Source organism: Sinohyriopsis cumingii, chromosome 12 (assembly GCF_028554795.1).
Source record: "Sinohyriopsis cumingii isolate HCF-2022 chromosome 12, ASM2855479v2, whole genome shotgun sequence".
Lineage (NCBI taxonomy): Eukaryota > Metazoa > Mollusca > Bivalvia > Unionida > Unionidae > Sinohyriopsis > Sinohyriopsis cumingii.
Window position 1 is genome coordinate 22,196,170 of NC_142972.1, and position 23,010 is coordinate 22,219,179.

General features: G+C 36.2%; 1 protein-coding gene across 1 annotated transcript in view; it reads right to left on the minus strand.

The window, feature by feature from the left end:
* Positions 1-22,799, minus strand: part of LOC149786089 (brefeldin A-inhibited guanine nucleotide-exchange protein 3-like) — a 142,521-nt gene extending 119,722 nt beyond the window's left edge. Inside the window, exons 1-4 of the mRNA XM_089978114.1 lie at positions 22,736-22,799; positions 5,829-5,988; positions 3,832-3,965; positions 517-651 (exon numbers count right to left, since the gene is read on the minus strand). Of these exons, the coding sequence (XP_089834240.1) occupies positions 517-651; positions 3,832-3,965; positions 5,829-5,913 (354 nt within the window). The 5' untranslated portion in view covers positions 5,914-5,988; positions 22,736-22,799. The remainder of the gene's footprint in view (positions 1-516; positions 652-3,831; positions 3,966-5,828; positions 5,989-22,735) is intronic.
* Between the last annotated feature and the right edge of the window lie 211 nt (positions 22,800-23,010).

Here is a 23,010-nt window from a genome sequence, read left to right on the forward strand (position 1 = left end):
TCCAATGAAGTCAGTGAGGCAATGTGAATGATGTATTGTCATTTCACAGTAAAAACTTAAAACTAGGTGGCAAGGAGAGGTAATGCATAAGAGTTTTTGCCCTTTACCTACATAATATAGACAAGAAAGAAATTTTCATCTTTGGGAGGGCTGGATTCAGGAGGTGGTAGGGCTTATATTCATAATGTTAATGTGAACAGAGAATGTATTCGAAAAAGAAACTGAAGGTCTTTGCATGAAAAATAATTCTGACTGATGGCCTATAATTGGTTGATAAGAATGAATTGTAGAGCTTTCTGTTATTGCCTTCTTTTCCTCTATTCTCCAAGAATAAATTTCCTACATTTCATAGCACAATTTATTTACTATGAATTATTAAGCTAAGTGATTTCACACAAGTTTACAATGTGAAAAACATTAAGATACTTTCAATATATTTTTTCCATATATTACATTAAGATTGATAATATTAACTGTTAAATGCATTTACCACAATCAGATTTTAGCAATAGATACCTTCATGATGTCAACTTGTATATCCTCTGGTAGGTTAGGGGTGGAGTAAACAGCATTTAGAACTTGGACTGGCAGCCATTTCTCCTCCCTGTCTGCTTCCAGGCTTGACTGAAACCTTTCATCCTTCAGCATTTTCTGAGATGGAAATATTGCATAATAAATTTGAACAATTAAAAAGAAACCAAAAAGTCTGCAGAAACCAATTTTTAAAGTAAACTATGTCTCTGATAAAACTTACTTGAGCATAGTATGTTAGGAATCCTTCCACTACCTCAAAGATTCAGTCCTCCCATGCAAAAGAAAACAAGCCCTGCTAAACATCAAAATATGTAACAACATTTTAGGGCTTGATTTAGCATTAGAAGTGCAACAACAATGTGTACTTACACAAGTGAAATGAGTTAAGAGTAGTCTCCCATTTGAAAGATTAGTGAATATCCCATTATACTTGAAGCTGAAGTGCAGTTATAGCCAGATTTTATCTTAAGGCAAATCTCTCCTGTTGACACCAAATAAAAAATACAAGGAAGGATGAAATCACCATGGTTCATTATTTATAGAACATTAAAATATCCATCTCTCTTTTTTCCAACTCCACTTGGTTTGGTCTCTACTTAAATCAAAATCCTCATATGATGCCCTCTCTAGTAGCAAACCATTGATCTGTTGACTATTTCAGAGCTTAATCCATTCGTCATATATGTATGAAAAGTTATCTATGCTGAGAACCCTTTGACTGTCTTCTGTCTGAAGCGGCATATGAATAGCTATCTTTGCCAGCTTCAATAAGTGAGGAATCTGCTCTATATGACTGTTTTTGTTGAATTTTCCACAGTTTACAGATAGTGTCTCATGGATATCTATGCCCCAAGATACATGTGATATGATGACTCAGCAAGTCATTAGAGTTGATATCCTAAAATTCCAATTCCAATTTCTGATGTAAAAGATTATTTTCCACATAATTTATGTAAATATTACATAACATACCTCCATCTTAGTGTTGTGTTGTAACCATATATGACGTAACAGTCAATATTTCTGAAACTTTGCATAAAGTTGTGCTTCTTCTTTGGCAGTTCATCTAGCCTGGTATCTGGTATCATTTTGCAATTGTTGTCCTCTGTTTGGCAAGAAACTCAACTTATATCATGATTTTCTTCATTCTGCCATTCACTTTGCACATTCACACCAGTAGTGACTTGAAGTTAAAAAAACCCAGTAATTTTGCACCCAGCCATATAATCTTACCTTTCAGAATGTACCAAAGTTTGCACATGTGGAAATGTTAGGCAAGGGAATCAACTGCAGAAATGATGAAAGACTGATATTTCATGAATAGCAGACTGTTCATGCAAACCAAACCATAGATTGCTGACATAAGATAAACAACTAAACCGTCATGATGGAACTGCCAGTAATAAAGATCCATCAAAATGGCATATATTTAACTGATTCTGCCAGCTAAGGTTAGGAAGATTTGGCAGGAGGTATTGCATGATTGGTAAGCCTGTGAAGCTTTACACGGTGATTGAAAGGGTGGCTTGGTTAACCATGCTGGAACCCAAGGAAAGTTCCATATCAGAGAAAGGGCCAAGCCGTTTGGTTGAGATAAATGGGTTTGTCTTGAGGGTTGGAGACGTCTTTGTTCAGGACTATACAGTCCCTTCCATTGTATCAAATTGTGTCTGAAATCATGGAACAGTAATTTTTTATAGTGATATGAGCAACTTTCTCCTGTAATAGACAAAAGAGGGGATTAGTGATCTGTGATAACAAGGCTTTTAATGGAGTCTGCTTCTCTGATTGCACTATGGGGGGGGGGGCATTCCATTTCCCCTTGTAGGTTTTCAAAGTAGTGGGTCTTCTTGTCAAAGCAATTCTGTCCACTACTTGTTTGCAAGAATGTTTCTTTCTAAAAGGCTTGTTTGTTATGAACCAGGCGTATAGGTTCAACATGTCTGAAATGGGATGGTAAACCTGCAAGCAAGGTTGCTTCAGATAGTGGCATTTTCCTGAGCATCTATGCCTCCATGTTCAAAAGAAGAAGAAACATGATCACATGAGGTCTGAGGATTTGGTTCCCCCTTCTCTCTAGAGACACCTGATGATGGAAGAGTTGTCTAGACTGCATTTCCTGCAATAATCAAAAGGGATACACTCTGGCTTTCATCTCTATGAGGTTGATGCACTTGAATTGCTTCTTAAGGGACTAAACCTGATGCACTCACTTCTTGGAAGACAGACAGATGTGCACCCCAGTCTTTCATACTGACATTCAAGCGAATTGTTGCCGTTTGATCTTGAAGTGGAATGCTCACCATAAGCCAAGATAGGTCATCCCATTTGTTGAGATGAAACATCGTTTAATCAAAAACTTTGATCACTTGGTCCAGCGTTCAAAGTTTGGGCCACCACTGAGATAGAAGGAACATATGTAGGGTTCTAATGTACATGACATCCAAAAACTCTACTGCCACAATGAAAAACCAAAGGGGAGATGAAACTTCCTAGTTGAAATCTGACTTTCGAAGCAGATGAAAAACACCACTGAGACAATTCTCAGGTCAAATTTCTGAGGAAGGCAAACTATATAAAATGGTTCTAAACTCCATGCCATGATGAACGAAACGATGTGATGGAAAAGTCACTACTATTTCTCACCCATGCGACAGAGAAATCTGCTTGTTTTGCTAACTTTACTTTTCCTGTCTCAGTCTAGTCATCTCAGTCAAGGTGTCCACGCGCTCAGAACTACTTTTTAAAATGAAACCCTTCTTGTCTTCTGCTGTGCCTGACATAGTTGTACTAAAATCAAACAACAACAACAACAGCAACAAATATATAACAAAAACATAGTAATTTAAGTTAAATCCATGTTTGAGAACACACCTTACAAAAACATTTAGCGAGAGACAAAGACTAACGCATATGATGTTGAGCTTTTTGGTATTATGCTTGTTCGTTCCACACAGCATGGTCAATTCTATTCTATATGCAGTCCTAGCTCAGTACAGTTTTATATCAGCATCATTAAATGTAGCTAAAGCTACCTAATTAATTTTAAATACTTCGTGTGAAACAAAGTATATACTGTTAGCTACATTTAATGACGCTGACCTGAAAATGACTCTGCTACAGATATGATAAAGTTCTCAATGCTGTGTGAAATGAACAATATAATAGGAAACACTGCTCCATGCATATAGACTATAGACCTATACACTTCATAGCCTCCCATATTCTCTTTACTGTACACATATCTTATTCATCCTATACCATCAAAGTTACTAATAACTGCAATGGGTGACAAACCTCTATTCCAGAAACTGCACAGGTAGTGAGTCTCTTAACACGTGTCTCCAGAGCTAACTGCAAAGGTTCCAGGCACTTCTCCCTGAGAACATAGGCAGGGACTGTTGACACCTCATCTTTATTGTTAAGGAGATCTAGAAATTAAGAGTGCAAGCCATATATGAAATACAGTGAATTCTTTTATTTATACAGCTATACATTTTTATGGTGTGGGAAAAAAATGAAATTTTAGCTGGTATTCAAATTCTTGGATTGAAGAATGGGTCTTATTGTTTCCACAGAAGGATAATTGTTTCTTAGGTTTTTTAGTTCATGTTTTGTAGCAACCATGAAATCAACAAAACTTTGTACAATTCAAGTTAAATGCATGAATCATAGCTAGTCAAGATGTAAATAATTAAATATATATACATTTGTAACTTTTTATAGAAGTTACCAGAGACCACCCAAGGAGGAAACTAGAACTAAAAATTGTTTTCACTTTTTGATGTAAAACTTTGCCTTGCATTAGCAGGAACCTAATCCTGAAGTCAGAATTTCTATTCATCTATCCCACTCCTTATGAGATATTTTAAATCATGTCCAAGTGAGAGGTCAGAGCACATCTCCTATTGACTAAATTTGTTAAAACTAACAGTAGTGTCATAGTGTAGCTACTTTACTCAGGGACTGGTAATATTATCAGATTTTGTATCAAATACTGTCTTTCTGAAAACAGTAAGTAGAAAACTTAACCTTTTATTCATAATAGTTAAAACATAGTTTGTCTCTTTAATAAGTCAACACACACAATCCAAAATTTGAGTTGACAAACTTTACATGGTATCTAACACACTTCATACTGCTTTTGCACCACAGTCCTAAATCTTTGGTCTATTTGACATTAGTGATCAAATGATCATGTGATAGAAAAATCCTATGTAGAGAACTGGCTGATGATAATTTGATTGCATTCTAATCTGAAAGCTGCAAGATTTAATGATCATGTGACTAAGCAATGCAGTGTTGCAGAGCAGAATCTGTAATACTGAAGAATGGGCTTGTATGTCAGCTTATTAAAGTTACAACTATATTTTAATTGTTATGTTTAAAAACAGGAATATTCTAAAATACATTTTCAGGCATGTTTTCATTCAATCTTGCATAATTTTGCTAGCTCCTGAATAAAGCGATTACATTATGACACTACACATGATTTCAGGGAATTACATATTTTTGTGAGGCAATACACTCTAACCTCCCACCCCAACATAACTGTCCAACACAGGGTAGGAAAGGTCAGAGGAAACTGAGACTAAATGAAGTGTTACTTCCTACTTTACTAAAGCTGATTCAAATCCATGCATTAAGTTATCTAGGTGGAAGAAGATTAGGATTTTAAAAAATATCCAGTAACAGTTCATATGCTGAGTCAAAAACTTTATATAAACTAAGAAGAAGCTGTTCTGAGTCTTGTCCAAAATAAGAAATACTGTTACATAAGCAGTGGCCATAACAGCTGAATTATTAAAACCTATAATATATTAATTTGGTATCATATTCAAATCAAGTCTCCCTGATCTCACTCGTCTGGCTTCTCTCCTTCTGAGAAGAAATGACCTCTTCCTATTTTTGGGAACCTAGGATGGTTTCTACCATCTGTTAGCTTTCCAAAAAATACATCTGTGTAGCACTTGCAACTAAGACTATGCAAACATTATGAAAAGACACTCTTACTATTTCTCCTCCATGGTTATTTGCCATTCATCGAAAGCAATGATACACCTTATGTATTTTGTAAAAGATATATCTCCTCTTCACTTTATCAATGATTCTCAATTCCTGGTATAAAAAAAACAATTTACATGATAATCCTTCCTATATTTCTGCAATATGCTGGGCTCTGCTCCTTACAGCTATGGGCACGGTTTTTCAATAAACAACTACACAATATAGTACTAATTGGTTAATTTGAACAATGATAACAATAATTATTTCATGAAATGAGTAATAAATACCTAGTGCAGCTTGACAGGATTTCCTGAGGGGAGAAAATTTACCAGCTGAAGCATCCCTAATCAGACTCTGTAGAAGTTCCTCCATGTCTTGCTTTTGAATCTTCTCTAAAAACCTATCACTGCTAGCATACAGAATCCATCATAGTGGCATCTTTTTCTTCTGAAAGTAAACAAACTAGATCATTATGCAATTAAATCCTGTATGAGTAGCATTTCATTGTTTAAAAACTGCTGTTGTTGATTTGCTAAAACGAATGAGTCTTCATGGTTTTTAAAATTAAGTTTTTGCTTTCATATGTATTGGAATCACAGTTTCTGAACTGTGGTGATGGACTTCTATTCTCAAAATCCTAGGGAAAGCCATGAGTAGGTATCAGCTAGACATTAATGTGACAGATAACAAGTGAGTGTAATTTTTTTAAAATTAGAATTCTACGATAAAAAGCACTGGGATACACGTAAAATATGTCTCCCAGTGCTTTATTATTTTAACCTCCACCACAAAGTACGAGTCTCTTGGGTATATCCATGAGGGTAAGTTCTGATCCAGGGCATGTGCAATTGTCTTTTTCTACTTATGGAGCATGTACAGTTTATAGGGTGGGACTTCAACAGTTTCCAAGCTATGGCTTAAATCCTTCACATTTATGCCAATGGGTTGTTTTTCCCAGACAATTGTAGATGTCTTTATAATGTAAACCAAAGGCTCAATTTCACACGCATTTAGCATGAAAAACATGGTAAATTAAAGTATCAGATGTGCTCCTGAAGGTTTGTCTGATTCCCTGAAAAAAAACCCACTGAATCTGATTTGAAAACCGAGATCAACACCAAACCCCTACAAGCCTATTTCCAGATTTGACTGCAATGATCTGGAGTGAATCTCTTTGTCCAAAGTCCTTGAAGGTTTCAAATACAAGTTCACCACTTGTTTAACATTCAAACTTCCTCCTCCAACACCTGGCAACAGGTGAGAAGAAGCTGGTCACACCAATCGAGGGAGAGGGACTGTCATCACTGGTTCCTCTAAAAACTCATTTGAGTCCACCATGAGGAAAATTACAGCATTGTCCTTGCCTATTATCTCTCTGCAGAGGGAGCTATTAACATGGGATTGCCCTCACCCGAAGTCACTCATGGTCATGGTGTGTGTGTGTTTATATTAGGATTAACCTTAATAATTTACCTCCTAGGCTACAGGATCAATATCCCTTCTAGATCATCTAGGGGATGAACGACAGCCTCTTTTTTTTTTGTTAGCTCAGGCTAAATGGACTGGTGCAGGTCCATGGCCTGTCACATCTGCCCTACTTTGAAACCTTGGGATGGAATCCATGATTTCATGGAAGGGGGCAGGGAAGACTCACTTCTTGGAAAGGGGGGGCACATTTCATGAATAGATGGGAACAGGGAGTGGGTGCTGGTCCAATCCCCCTCCCTAGCTGAGTGAGTACAACCCAACTCCTTATCCTCACTGGGATGAAATGATAACAGAATAGGGTGAGGGGGGAAGCTATGGTGACCAGAAGCCAGACTTTCCATTCAATAGCTTCAATTATTTTAATGGGAAGGTATGCCCAGGGTCCAGTTGAAATACCCACATGGGATGCACTTGTACCAAACTGGGGAGATTTAATGGGCCATGGAAATGAGAAAAAAAAAAGAAAAATAATAATAATATTAATTATAATAATGCCTTATTTATAGAGGGTGACTCATTAGTCAAGGACTATTCTCCCTTGAGGCCCTCTTAAGGAGAGTAAAACAATGCACATTATATGAAGATAGTAATAATTACTGTTTATTTTAACATGTTTAGTATTAATATGTTGAAAAAGGCCTGAATAAGTCATGAAGATATTCTGATGCAGTTCCATGTAGACATTTATGTAAAAGAACTGCCTTGTGAAAATCTAGACTGTCATATATTGTGAACTATTGGAGTTCTGTAAACAATGCTTTTGAGGGATGATCAATAGATGCATCTACAATTACGTGTGTTGCTCATTTCTGAAGTTTATAAATCTTGTCAAGCTCAGATTTAGCACAGTTTCCACATACATTTGAACAATAATCCATCCATTGTTGGAAGAATATATAACTTGTATAATTATAGATTGCAAGTTTCCATAGGTAAATATTTCTTGATTCTGCTGAGTAGGGCAATTTTGGATGACTGTTTTACTAAGCTTATCAATATGGTCATTCCATAATAAATTATTATCTATGGACACACTACAAGCTTTTCATTCTGACATTTTCTAATAGATGATTATTTATTGCAAGAGATAGCTCTGGGTTCCCCGGCTTGTGTAGCCCCTTCACGACGTCCCCAAAATCATACATTTTGTTTTACCTTCATTAATTACCATCCTATTTTGATGTGCCCAGTTTTGGACTCTAATAAGGTCTGAGTTTAATCTCATTTGGGTAACTTCAGTATCAGAACTAGTTGTATACAAGGTTGCATCGTCTGCAAACAAATCTGTATTTGTGGATTCAATAATTAATGGTAGATCATTGATATAAATAAGGAAGAGAGGGCCTAAAACTGAGCTTTAAGGGAACCTTGAATGAATAATGAAAGTTTGAGAGCTAATATTGCCAATGTTTACTTGTTGAGACCTTTAATTTAGGTATGATCTAAACCAGTTTAAAGATGGATTGTCTAACCTGTAATAGTTCAACTTTTGCAGCAGAATTTCATGATCAAAGCCTTTCTTGAAGTCAAGGAAAACAATCCCAGTCATATGTCCATTATCCATTTCCTTCAGCCAAAGATCAATTAATTTGGTAAATTCTGTTTGGCACGAGTGGTACTTTCTAAATCCTGATTGCACTTTACGAAACAGAGAGCACGTTTAAAAAAATTTATAAACCTGAATGGTTACATTGGTACATTGGTAATTCCCTGGATCCTCCTTTTCTCCTTTCTTGAAGATAGGTGCTGCTTTTGCACATTTCAGTGTTTCTGGAAAATTACCACTCATTATACTTAAGTTTATGACATGCGTTAATGACTTTGTTATTACTGGTGCAGCAATTTTAAGAATTCGTGGACCAATACCATCCAATCATAGGATTTATTAATATTCACCTTAATTAGCATATCAAAAACATCAGCTTCACTAACATTAGCTATTGAAAAATAATTATCATCAGGAATTTTAGCTCTTTTAAAATTATATAAGAGCATCAAGTTCAATTGAGTTGTTTGTCTGATTCTGAATACTGTTACTGGAGATGCTTATGAAGAAATTGTTGAACATTTCCACAATGTTTTGTACAGATGTTGCTATATCTTCATTTTGCTTAAGTCTAGGGAGAAAACAACTATTCTTGGGTGGGTTCAGCTCTTTTCGATGCTTCCACAATGTCTTGGTACTCTTACTTTCATCAATAGCCTGTTTATAGTAGTTCTCTTTTGCCTTATCTATCAGGTGCTTAGTTTTATTCCTCCACTTTCTACAGCTTTTCATGTCTTTTTTCTTGTGGAAATTATCTCTTAGGTGCCTAGCCTCCTTGATCTCTGGGGAAATCCACTTAGGTGTAATTTGGTGTTTAACCCTTTATGTTCTAATTGGGGCATGCTTGTCTAAAGCTGCAATTGGACCTTCTTATACCATTTGTCTAAGGCAGTGTTGACATCAGCGATATTGCAGACTGACTGGAAGGGTTTGCAAACTAAATCATTTAAGAACATTTCCTCATCACACTGTTTAATCTCGCTGTATTGTATTTCATTGTGTTGACCATTTTTAGATGCTTTCAGAACATGTCTAGTTATACAGACTGGGTAGTGGTCACTCAGTGCGTACACTGCCACATTAATTTCACTTATGTTTTCAGGTTTATTAGTATGGACATGATCAATGATAGTAGTGCTTTTATCTGTTACTCTAGTTCGAGTGTTAATTAATTGAGTAAAGATGTAAGTTTCAAAGTTAGGAGCACTCTTGTCATTGTGAGTATGGGCTCTGTGTGTTTTATAAGTTCCAGGATGATGATGAAACTGTTTGTTAATCCTGGTGGATGTCACCTGACAATGAAGTGATGGTAGGACTAAGCCATAGTAACACCTCTACTCTGCATGCAGGGTCTAGTAGCCCAAGGGGCACAAAGGACCAATTACCATGAGGTGGAGGGTCCCACATCCTGTATGGATTCATTGGGATAAAGAGTGGGGGGGTAGTGATCTGACCCCCTTCCCTAGTGTGGACCTACTCAGCAGACTCCAAATCCTGTACAGGGTGTGATGGCAGAGTGGTAAGAGGGACTCAACTCTCTCCAACCCCTTTCCTTGTACCATTAGGCCTTTGAGTAATGATCAGTGTAAAGTCGGTTACTAGTATAAGATAACTAGTCAACATGACGAATTGAGAGGTGACTGGCCACCAGACACTAAGCAGTGCCTACCTGGTGACCAGTTATCAATCAGTTGACCAATCAGATGATATAGATATGTCGGAGCCAAGTTCAACTAAATCACTCATCATGATGTGATGGTGCTCCTCCCATTCTGGCTGGTGTTACATGCTACCCAGGAAGTGAGATGAATCATGCACTTCCTTCCTTGCAGAAAGTAGCGAAATGCTACTGTGAACACAAGGAGCATTTGACTTCTCCCTTTCAGGGGATGGGAGGCATCTACTCCTCAGACATTCATTCAAAACTACAGGAGAGGTCTTAACTGTCTCTAAAGAACTGGTTCCATAAGCTCCTGGGACCCAGAAATATTCTTCTGAGTACTTCCCGAGTCTCTGCAAAAAATAAACCCCTGAAAATTCAGATGACATGGGAGACTGATGTTTCTTTCACTTATTCTATGACTGAAATGAGCTATATCACAGACTGTGTTAGTTCATATTGTGCAAAAAAGTATGATTCTTATGTGCACACTTCTAACATGTGAGCAAGTATGGGTGAGCATCCCAAAGGCACTTCTTGTAGTCACACTTTCCCAGAGACTGTACCAACATCGTTCTCTGAAATAAAATTTATGTGAAAGAAAACAATAATAGGGACAATATGTGTTATGTCACATGTGAAACTCACATGCTTTGTATACAGTGCACACTAAATTCAACTCATTGTATTTGAAAAAGGTTACCATAACAAATTATTGACTCAAGAGAAATTTCTTGCATTTTCTTAATAAAAGCAATGTCCAATTGTTAAAACTTTATTTTATTCTGTGGAATCAATGTAGACACAATAGCAATATGACATGAGTCACAAATCACCAATAATGTACAATGGTGAAATTTAAAAATCACCAAATTGATTTTTAATCAATTGCATAAAATAAAGAAATAAAAATTCCTAGTAAGTTAAGGTAGAGCCTATGTTGCATTAGTATTTAACACACATACTTACCTCTAACCAATTATAGATTAATAAATAAGAGGGATGTACCCTAACCCCTAAAGGGTGAGAAAAAATGTGGTAACCAAAGAGGTCCTTTCCAAAATGGATGACTAATAAGAGGCAGGGGTTACAAGCATATAAACAGAAGATGAAACAAATGAATTGTGACACTAGAAAAAATATTGTTGAAGGGAAAACCACACTAGTTTTAAAATCACAAGAAGCAATTTTTCTCTGGTTATATTATGTACAGCACAACCATTAATATGGAGTCCTTGAAAAAGCTGACTGCATCATATTGACAATCTCCACTTTGTGGGAGGATATTCACTATTTGTTTTTCAACACAAAGAACTGAAATACACACAATTGCAATGGGTAAGTTATTGCTGCTATTAAAAAGAAAAATACTTAATCAATGTTTCCCCTTGCAGTGCAAGATTGAGAGTAAAAAAATAAATCAGTGAACCAAGGGTCAAGTTAAAAACCTCAGTGTCACTGATGCACCAGTGAGGGTAAAGAGAAACACCATTAATCAACTGTCACTTAAAGAAGAAACCAAACTTTGGTTTCTAAAACTTCATTACAAAATCACACTTGAAAACATTTGTATAAAATTCTGAAACAATCCATATAGCATGTGTGATTATAACTACTGTTATTTGCAGGGGAAAAGGTAAATGGCCAATCAGGAATTAAAACACATGCCCATGAATATGCAAATGTTTATTTGATACCAATACCTGCTAAAGTTGCATGAAATACATTCTGCCTGGGGCTACACCACTAACAACTTGAAGGAGCATTTCAAAATCCAAAAAATACTGTCCTGCCACTCTACAAAACAAAAATCACAGGGTAAAGTCCTTTTCTCTTTCCTAACAGAATAAGACAATTTTTTGGTGACTTAGTTGCCCACTTCGCCTTGTAATGTGACCCTTCATGAAATCTACTTTAGGTTCTCCCTGCTGTTAGAATTAATTACAGTATTTAGTTTCTAATGTGCTCATTTGAAGGCATATAATCAAAATACATTGCAAAACAACCAAGAAGAGTACAGACCATTTAATAACAAAAACTTTGACATTATTTCATTGTTACCAGTAAAAGATAATCATAGCTATTCATCAACAGTGAACTGAAACATGAAAATCAATACATGAATAAACAAGATCTTTCTCTAAACTGTATAGGCACGCAGCCAAGAACAAATATGAAGCTATGCATGTCATGTAGCTGCATCTATTTAAAAGAAACGGATTTTCTTAATGTAATCACTCACACCTTGATTTACAACAATCAATACCAGTAGATAGGACTGCAAACTTATGGCTTTAATATTTGTCTACATACTTGTAATAACATCATGTATTGGTTAGATATTATCTGTTTTACTGCTTTTTGGTATTTTCCCAAAATTGATTCATGTAAGAAAGCAAAACTGACTTAACAGCACTTCTTGAATTCCACAACATATACCACTGTCCCATGTGTCTCTAAAATAAGATAAGAGAATAATTCTTTATTTCTGACTACATAGTCCATACATCTAAATTAAAATACAGATATAAAGTAAAAGCATTCTAAACATAAAATATATATATCTATGTACAAGATTACAGACACATCTATAACAATGGACTTTGCTCAGCATTGTTAAGAACGCAATTAAGTGGCACATCTAAAGAGTAATTTGTTCCATCTACTTATAATATGAGAATTTAAATGTCATAGTTCCACAGAAATTTCAAGATACAGTTCTTACTATTAGATATTCTTGTCATCATTGAGAAACACTTACTTTCTCATTACTTCAATAAAAGTGAATACATTAAAATTTACAAAACATTTTTGGAAGCACTGTTCCATCTTGGAAGGCTTAATGGAAAATGAAGATTATTATTATAACCAATAACTAGTTTTCTTTTCATACATTCACTAAAGTTTGTTCACAAATATAATTTGATATTATATGAACAATTCCTAAATTTACATGGAAGCATGTTTGAGTTCACAAATATCTATAATGTGTTTGAGTTCACAAATATCTATAATGTCTTATCATATCTTCGTCATCTAATCGATTGGATTCTAAAATATGATCCAAATATGTACAACTGTTGACATCTGTAAAAGCATGGCCATTAAGAAATACAGAGGGGGCAGACGAGATGATAATTTGAAAGAAGTTAACTGAAAGATCATGCATCCAGATTTTTGTGTATTATAAATGATATCATTTTCTACTGTGTACTGTTCACACATCTTTAATAACATCCTTAAGTCTGTGATAGAAGGACTATCAATGACATATCATCAGCAAACTAAAATTGTTAAGAAATTACACATTTGGTAGCAGATGTAACCCCACGTGACACTGAGCCAGTTTATGATTTTACTCATCTATGTATATATTAAATAAAACAGAGGAAAGAACACCTCCCTGCCCCACCCCATTAGTTACATGGAAAGAAATGGATATTACACTTCTGCAATGCACATAGTACAAATGTTTGCCATATCTGATAACTTTAGTATGAACTACCTAAGACAGGTATTTGAATATCAATCAACTTTTTAAAGAGTGTCTGATGACTGACTCTTATCAAATGACTTACTAGTGTCTAAAAAACATGCAAACACTGGCTTCCATGTTCTATATAAAATGGCTGACAGTTTCCTTAAAGGCATAGAAGCATAAATCTGTTGAATTTTTTTTAAAAAACCAAACTGATTATCAGAGATTGTTACTTCACATTTATGTAGTATGATGCATTCAACTATTTTAAAATAATAATAATAATAATAATAATAATAATAATAATAATAATAATAATAACAATAATAATAATATTAAAATGAGGACTTTGTATAGCACCAAATCTTTATAAACTATAAGTACTTTACAACATTAGACAACACCTAAAACATAAAAAATATATATAATGATATGATTACAAAAAACAAACACCATGAAATTAGAAACATAAAATATGCTGAAAATATTTAAGGTAGGAAACATTATTAGGTCTTTAAGTTTGTTCTTGCAGTCGAAATAGGTGAGTTTTAAGAGCACTCTTTAATGAGATCACTGTGTCTTTATGTCGAAGTTCAGTGGGCAAATCATTCTACATTTCTGGGCCAACACTGCCCATATGACTTTGTTTTCATAGTGGGAATAATGAGTATATGGTTGTTAGAAGCGGAGTGTAGGTATCTTGCTGGTGTGTATATATGGGTTCAGTCGGAAAGGTATGTTGGACTAGAGTCCATCACTGAAACGTAGCACAGAGAACACATTTTGTATTTGATTCTGGATCGAATGGATAGCCCATGTAGGGTACAGAGCAGGGGGGAGGTGTGCTCTGATTGTGGTTTCTAAGGATGACCCAAGCAGCTGTGTTTTGAACTTTTTGAAGTTTCTGGAGTAGTTATTGAGATGAACCAGACAGAATTGAGTTAGAATAGTCCAGTCTTGAAAGTACTAATGAACACAAGTATTTTAGTGGCATCAGTTGAAAGATATTTGCGAATAGAGCTGATGCGTCTCAGCTCAGAATATGCAGCCTTGCATATGTTCAAGACATGTTGCTGCAATGTGAGAGTACTGTCAAGAGAAACACCTAGGTTTTGTACTGACTGTGTGAATTTAATGTTGGTGTCGCTGATATTTATTGTTTGAGGTAAAGGATGTGAATGAGAAAGTCTTTGTGTTGTGATCAGAATGGCTTCAGTTTTATCATCATTCATCTGCAGTTTGTTACATGCCATCCATCATTTCACATCAGAAATGCACCTCTCTACACCTTGGATGGTAGCATCAACTTCAGTCGGGTGTTTAGATTTGCATATTTGGGTGTCATCAGCATACAACTGGTGAGACACCGGATGATAATCTATGACACCTGAGGGCGGCTGAGCGTATAGAATGAAGAGAACATATCCAAGAACAAACCCATGTGGAGCACCACAACATAGATCAACTGGGCTGGAGTTTATTCCATTTGTGGACACAATTTTTGTCCTGTTGAGCATGTGGGACTTGAACCACAGTAAGGCTGTATCATGAATGCCAAATAGCTGGAGACGCTGAAGTAATATATCATGGTCTATTGTGTCAAATCAAGGAGGGTGACGGCTGCGATCTTTCCACTATCCAAAGCAGAGAGAAGGTCATTAACAACTTTCAGAAGAGTAGTTTCAGTACTGTGGCAAGGGCAATATACAGACTGTACATTGCTAAAAAGACTGTTTGAATTCAGATGAGATATAATTGTCATAAGAGCTATTTTTGTCCATCACCTTACCAATTTGGCTTTTCAGTATCAGTATAATTGTAACTTTTGTGAAATCATCTGGCCAAAATGTTTGCAGTTTTTAACTGAATATTCCATCACATGATATTTAGACTTTGCTTTCTATTACACATTTTTTTTAATCCATGTCCCCAATGAAGTGGGACATCACTATACACAGCAAAGTACGGGCAAATTTATTTAAAGAAATGAAATGACTTTCATTAACATTAGTGTGCATTTTATCATTTCATTAAATGAACTTACCCCTACTTCAACCAACCTCAGCATTCCTGTTACCAACACATTTCAAGCAACTGAAATATATGTGAACATGAGAATTTGAAAATGTCCCCATTTGCTTGTGGCAAGATTCGAGTCCATCAGGAAAAAGACATCAGAGTATGCATAGCCCTACTAAGGCAATCAGACTTTAATCTGTGAAACTGTCATTATGAGCAGCCAAGTGTCTGAGATATTGTTACAGATCTGGCTGCTTAGTTCCACATTGTGTCAGCTAAGAACACACTACACAATACCATTTGTGCTGGCAGTAAGCTGTCACGCCCCCACATCATAAATATTAGGATGACTATCTTACATTGTTGGATTAGCAGTATCCTATACCAGCATTAGGAAGATATACAAGATATAACTCCTCACAGAAGTGCATCATCTTAAACTTAAAATTTTAAATCAGTTTTTAAATTTATATCAGTAAATGCACTGACATAACCCATACGACTTTTACTAAAAGATGCTGAAAGCAATGCAACAGTGTCAGCATGTGTGGCAATCAAGCGAAATATTCTTGAAAAGTAGCCTCTGATACATCCAATTAAGCAGTTAAAACAAAACTAAAAGACAATGTGTAATGGACAGTTCCGACCTGTCAATCAAACTGGGCACACTGACCAATCAAGAGTAGGTACTGATTTCACTGTGTAGTTATGCATTGCTATCCACCATATCTGCTCACAAACATGAGACCATGAATGATTACTCGTATTACATTGCAGAGGAATTTTAAAGCTACACAGAAAATCATTGAAAATTTATCAGAAAAATGATTTGCCATGGTGCTTGAGGCACATGTGATGCAGACTGTCATTATTATGATGAAAGAATTCAAGAGGGAGTTTCAAAAAGAAATTCTCAACCAAACACCAACATGAAAAAAACTGGAAGTGATGAATTATTTAAAATCATATTTCATATATAAATACAAACTGTTTTAAAATAATGATAGTATTTGTTATGCTTGTGGAAGTGTTGAATACAATTTTATGCTAAATGTATGCATATGTTCAAATTGTATATCTTATTGGAGCCATTATATTACATGCAGTAGAAAAACTTTGTGTATACGTGTTGTTTATTTTTGTACTTTTATTACTTTGGTTAGGTTTTCTTTTAAAAAATTAAATTTGGAATATCAGAATCCTGCAACATGCTTCATTAGTGCTGATTTTATTCAAAGATTCAAAATTAAGCTTTGACTTATAACTGATGTTAAGCTGACAAAACACCACCCTAAACTTTAAATTCTGGATTGTCCCTAATCCTATTCATATATGTTCGATGTTCGAAAGACTTCAGTCATCAATAACAAACTTGCATGACTCCAGGTTGACATTGCCTCACTACAGGAGACACGGCTACCAGATTCTGGGTCCCTAAGAGAAAAGAACTACATGTTCTTCTGGCAAGGAGTGAGCACCAATAAGCCTGAGAGTTTGGTGTTGGATTTGCCATCAGGAACACTCTGCTGGGGATGATAGAACCCTGCCAACAAGGAAACAGAACACTGCTATCCCTCCGCCTCCACACCACAACCAGGTCTGTCAACTTGACCAATGTTTATGCTCCCACACAAAGCGCCACCGCAGAAACCAAGGATGAGTTTTACGACGAGTTAGACTCACCCATCAACAAAATTCCCAAGGAAGAGAATTGGATATTACTGGGTGACTTCAATGCTAGAGTGGGTGCCAACCATGACTCTTGGCCTTCCTGTCTTGGCAAGTTTGGAGTTGGGAAGATGAATGAGAACAGGCAGCGTCTCCTAGAGATGTGCTCATACTATGATCTCAGCATCACCAATGCATTCTTTCAGACAAAGCCAGAGCATAAAGTGTCTTGGAGGCATCCCCGGTCCAAACACTGGCACCAGGTGGACTTGATCATTATGAGATGGTCTGCCATGAAGTGTGTGTTTCTTACCCATACCTTCCACAGCACCTACTGTGACACCGACCACTCGCTGGTGTGCTGCAAAATGAAGCTTCAGCCGAAGAAGATCCACCACTCTAGGCAAGAGGGTAAACCACACTATGATGTGAGCAAAACGTCATATCCAGACATCATATCCAGACAAGGCTGAAGAATTTACCTATGCGCACTCCAAGACATTTCATTCAGAACCTCCCAACAGAAGTGCCAAAGAGAGATGGGATCACATCAGAGAAACTGTGTACAGTACAGCCACATGGATCTTTGGTAAGAAGCAGTCAAAGAATAACGACTGGTTTGAGGCTAACTCAGTCATACTCATGCCAGCCATAGAAGAGTGTCGCAGTGCTCACCTGGAATACAAATGATCCCCCTGCCAGAAGACACTACAAGCATACAAGCCTACCAGAAGCAAAGTGCAGAGGTTAGAATGGCAGTGCGCCAATGAATACTGGCTTCAGCTCTGTCAGAGCATCCAGTCAGCAGCAGATATTGGAAACATCAGAGGCATGTATGATGGCATAAAGAAAGCAATGGGTCCCACGAAGAAAGTGACAGCACCACTTAAGTCTGCCACAGGCGATGCCATCCACAACAAGGGCAAGCTGATGAAGCAACTGTACTCCAAAGAGAACCATGTGACCAATGATGCCCTCAATGCCATTGAAAACCTCCCTCTCATGGCCGAACTGGATGAGAAACCTACTGTAGACGAACTAAAGAAGGCGTTAGAGAAACTGTCCTTAGGTAAAGCCCCAGGGAAGGATGGCATCACAGCAGAACTCATCAAGTGCGGATGTAGCGTGCTGCTCACACAACTGCACAACCTCCTCTGCCAGTGCTGGGATGAGGGTGCAGTGCCTCAGGACATGAGAGATGCCAACATCGTAAACCTGTACTAGAACAAGGGCGACAGAAGTGACTGCAACAACTACAGGGGCATATCCCTTCTCAGCATCATGGGTAAAGTCTTCATATGCGCCATCTTGAACTGACTGAGGATGCTTGCTGACAGTGTATCCAGAGTTGCAGTGCGGATTCTGTGCAGAGAGGTCCACAATCAACATGATCTTCTCCTTAAGCAGCAACAGAAGAAATGCAGAGAACAACACAGACCCCTCTTCCTGGCCTTTATAAACCTCACCAAAGCATTTGCTCTGGTCAGCAGAGACGGACTCTTCACAATCCTGGCAAAGATTGGATACCCTCCAAAACTGCTAAGCATGATCCAGTCCTTCCACGATGAGAGGCACAGTGCAGTACGATGGAAAAGAAGCAGCTCCAACCCACACCAGACTCAACCTTCAAGTGCAGCAAGGATTGCCACTCCCGTATTGGGCTACATAGCCACAGCAGACCCTGCACAACCACCAACTGGGACATCTCTCATGGGTGCACTTCCATTCACTCTCTCTCTCGACTAACGAATGCCAACCACACACATATATATAATTACAACGTTAGATTTTTATATCAATTATTTCAAAATTTTAAATTTAGCTATTTTCAATAGTTTTTATTATGGAAGGTTTTCAAAAAATATTTTTAACTTATGAAGAGGTGAAATAAAATATTTTGACTTTATTAGGCTTGGGACTACAAATCAGCTATATCCTGTCACTGATATATAGTTTTGTTCTTTTGACTTGAAGTACAACTAATCTCTAACAAATTACTGATTTTAAAACACTTCCAAAATCTTATATCAATGTAGTAAAATAAAACGAGTCACACTAATTAGCAAACATAGGTCAAAGCAGAGGCAAATATATCCCATCAACGTGCATGTTGTTGTTTATTTCAATGTGCCAGTATTATTTCCTTGTTTTTTATGAGATTATGATAAATGATCATTTTACATGGATCTGATATAATTCAAATTTAATGGTCTCTCACTGATACCCTTATAAAATGTTCCATCCGTCCAACTGCAGAGACATGCTACCATGGCATAAAGAACATAAAACATTTTCTTCAATCACTCAGGTAACTTGGTATAACGTGTTTATTTAACTTAAATATTTAGTTTTCCGAAACATATTGAAATTATTAATTGTAGATATAAAAATACTTGTTTTATTCTTATATGACAATTATACCAGAGGTCTTGCTAGGATTTTAAAACTAGGAGTCCAGGGCTCCCATTTTGGTCAAAATAGGAGTCCCACCATCAAAAGTTGCAGTTCCTTCTTTCCTACAAAATCAACACTGATGTGAGTGCATCTATTTTTAGATGGAGAGGTTTTAGTAATGTAATCATTCACTATAATACAGCTTCATTACAACAGTCCATTGATAGGATCGCAAATTTATAGTTTATTTATTTGTATACATACTTGTAATTTTAGGCAAATAAATAATATCTGATTTGCTGTTTTTTCCTGCATTTTCGCAAATACGTGTCAAGTCAGAAAACAGCTTATAAAGACCTTAAAGCGCATCTCGCAAATTCCACAACATAGCATTGTCCCATACGTTTCTGTCCTACATAATTTGCATTTTAAAGTTAAATATTTTAATAAAATAATACCTAGGCTTTGGTTTCAATGATTTGTATATTTTTTCTGAATATATTTGCCTGATGATTTAAGAAAACAGACAATCTAATAAACTGGTACATCCCAGACTTTGCGAAGTCTGCCATTATTTCCTGTTAAGCCTACTGGTTCACTTACAGTTTCAAACTAATTTTATGACAAAACAGTGTATAAGAGGCAGTTAATATATATCCAGATCACTGATTCTGATCTTAAAACACAAGTTTGTATGTTTTATCATCAAAGGATAGCATGCAGGAAATTGATAGTTGCTACCTTACTCGGAAAAGGGTTAATGGTCAATCAGCTATCAAAACATAACGCTTGTGAATGGGCAAGAGTTTATTTGTCAACGTAATTGATATAAAAACTAGGCCTAGCTACTGATGCCATGATTAATACATTTCGCTACAACACTAGAACTAACCAGGCTAAGGCGAGGGGCATTTAAAAAAAATATGGTATGGTCAGTCAATGTACCTCTTAAATAATCATAGGGCAAAGTTGTTTTTGCTTTCCTAACAGATGAAGGCAAAGCTTACAGTTTTAGTTGACTTGTCGCCCACTTATGAATGGCATTTTGTCTAAGTCTCAACATGCCTTGATTCTGAGGTCATGTGCATTGCTTATTCTGCTACATTCGGAAATGAACACAATAACGAATGCTAAAGTTGTTTATTTGATGTACTTTAATAAATGACCACATGTACATCTCTGGGTCTTTCTGCCTGTGAATTCAATCACTGTAAATATCTACATTTTCCCACGTGGCCACCAGTCAAAGCCATTGAACTTGCCGCCCAGCTATTGCATCATGTTCTTTTTTATGTACTCTTATAAAATGGCAACATGTATGTATCAAGTGGTCTTTCAGACACTGAATTATATCATATTAAATATCAGCACAACTAATTGATCAACACATTTTCCCACTAAGCAGGTGGTTGAAGCAGAACTGGCAAGTCTTTGAATTTTGCTGCACACCTATTACATGTGTACGGAGTACTCCCGCCTCAGTGATATTCTGCGTCCCAGATCAAAAATTGGCATCCAAATACATGTAATTAAGCATTTCCGAGATCTCTGATACATGATATAAATGTAACAAGTACATAATGAAAGCTTTAATTTACATTTTTTTTTAAAGTACAGAAGCCATACTAGGAAATCTGATAATTAATAAGTATGCATAATTTTGCAAGAACAGACAGGTTTTGTTATTTTGTCCTTTTGTTATAAAATGTTATCTTCTATAGTACAAGTCACAAGAGTCATGTAGGCATTCAACACCAATTATTTCAGTAATGGGTGTCATTTTTTAGAATTTGATTCTACATACCTTTAAGTGGCAAGTATTCACTTCATTTGGATTCGTATACATCCATTTTCCTTTGGATGCCCTGATAGGTGCAAATGGCAAAATCAGTGTTAAAGTATGTAGACATTTTTGGATGAAATGAGCCTACAGGTATGATCCAGTACAATCTAGGTTGAATGTCACATGCTGTGATGTCACAATGAAAGCTAAGAATATTGATAAATGAATTCATAATATTTTTGATTGTGATATTTCCCCTCTATGCGCTCTTATGTTGACCCAAGTTTAGTACACAGCGATAATTTTCATCTGGAAATTTCTTGGTGACAGTTAAGGTGCAGAGCATTCAATAACCTGGATTGAATAGACTTTGGTTACTAAAAATTAGTTTTCAATTTTAAAAGAACAATCTATGTTTAATTTAAAATGAGTAAATGCGCATTCATGACCTATGTGACTTGTACTATAGTTTGTCAGGATGTTTGTTCTCCCACATAGATCGACAGCAATATGTTGTTGACCTGATTTTCGCCATTGAAAATTCTAATTTCATGAATATATTATTTTGTATAGTAAGTTAAGATCTGAAAGAATCTTGCAATCAGGTAAAAAAAAAATATAAAAAAAATATTCAGAAATATTGTCGAAAATATTTTCCAAGGAATCTGCTGTTCATGTTACTGGATCCGCCATGTTCGCAGTAGCTTGTGAGCCGCAGCAACTGTAACTAAGTGGGAGGAGCTCATCGTTCAAAATCGGAACTGTCCATAGGGCAGTAAGACGCCTAATACATCCCCCCCCCCCATACGATCAGAACACACGGTCGACTCGTACACTGCAAGATGCCACAGTACAGATATGTAAAATAGAATAACCGCAAACCCTTTGTCTTCAATCGTGCATTTATAAATACGCGCATTACGTTAAAACTTCGCTTACAAGCTCATTTGTCCTTTTACCGTACCATCTTCTGCCATACTATCTTACGGTTTTGCAGCAACAATGAGACGCATCTCCCAAAAAAAAACTGTTGAATCTAAAACATATGCTACTCTAAACAGCCAACAAGACGCAATAAATTAATGTTTTTGCTGACAGAAAAGAAAAAAATGTTTCAAAGAGTATTCAATCCTGAAAATTTTGTCAAAACAAACTCACATCAAGTATTTTCAGATTATTTGCTTCAAACGTCAAAATTCGGCTGCAATGTTGGCAAAATTATGAGGCCCCTTACATCACCAATGTAAATAATCAATATATGTATGATTATAAAAACACGATTATCAACTGTGCTTTGAAGGAGATAAATCCCATAACATATTTTATGTGTTAAAAATACATTTATTAGTTAAAATACGAAGTTATTGGAGTAAAAGGAATACTTTTTTTAAAAGTCTACAAGTACTTTAAAAAAAAAAAAACACGGAAAAGAA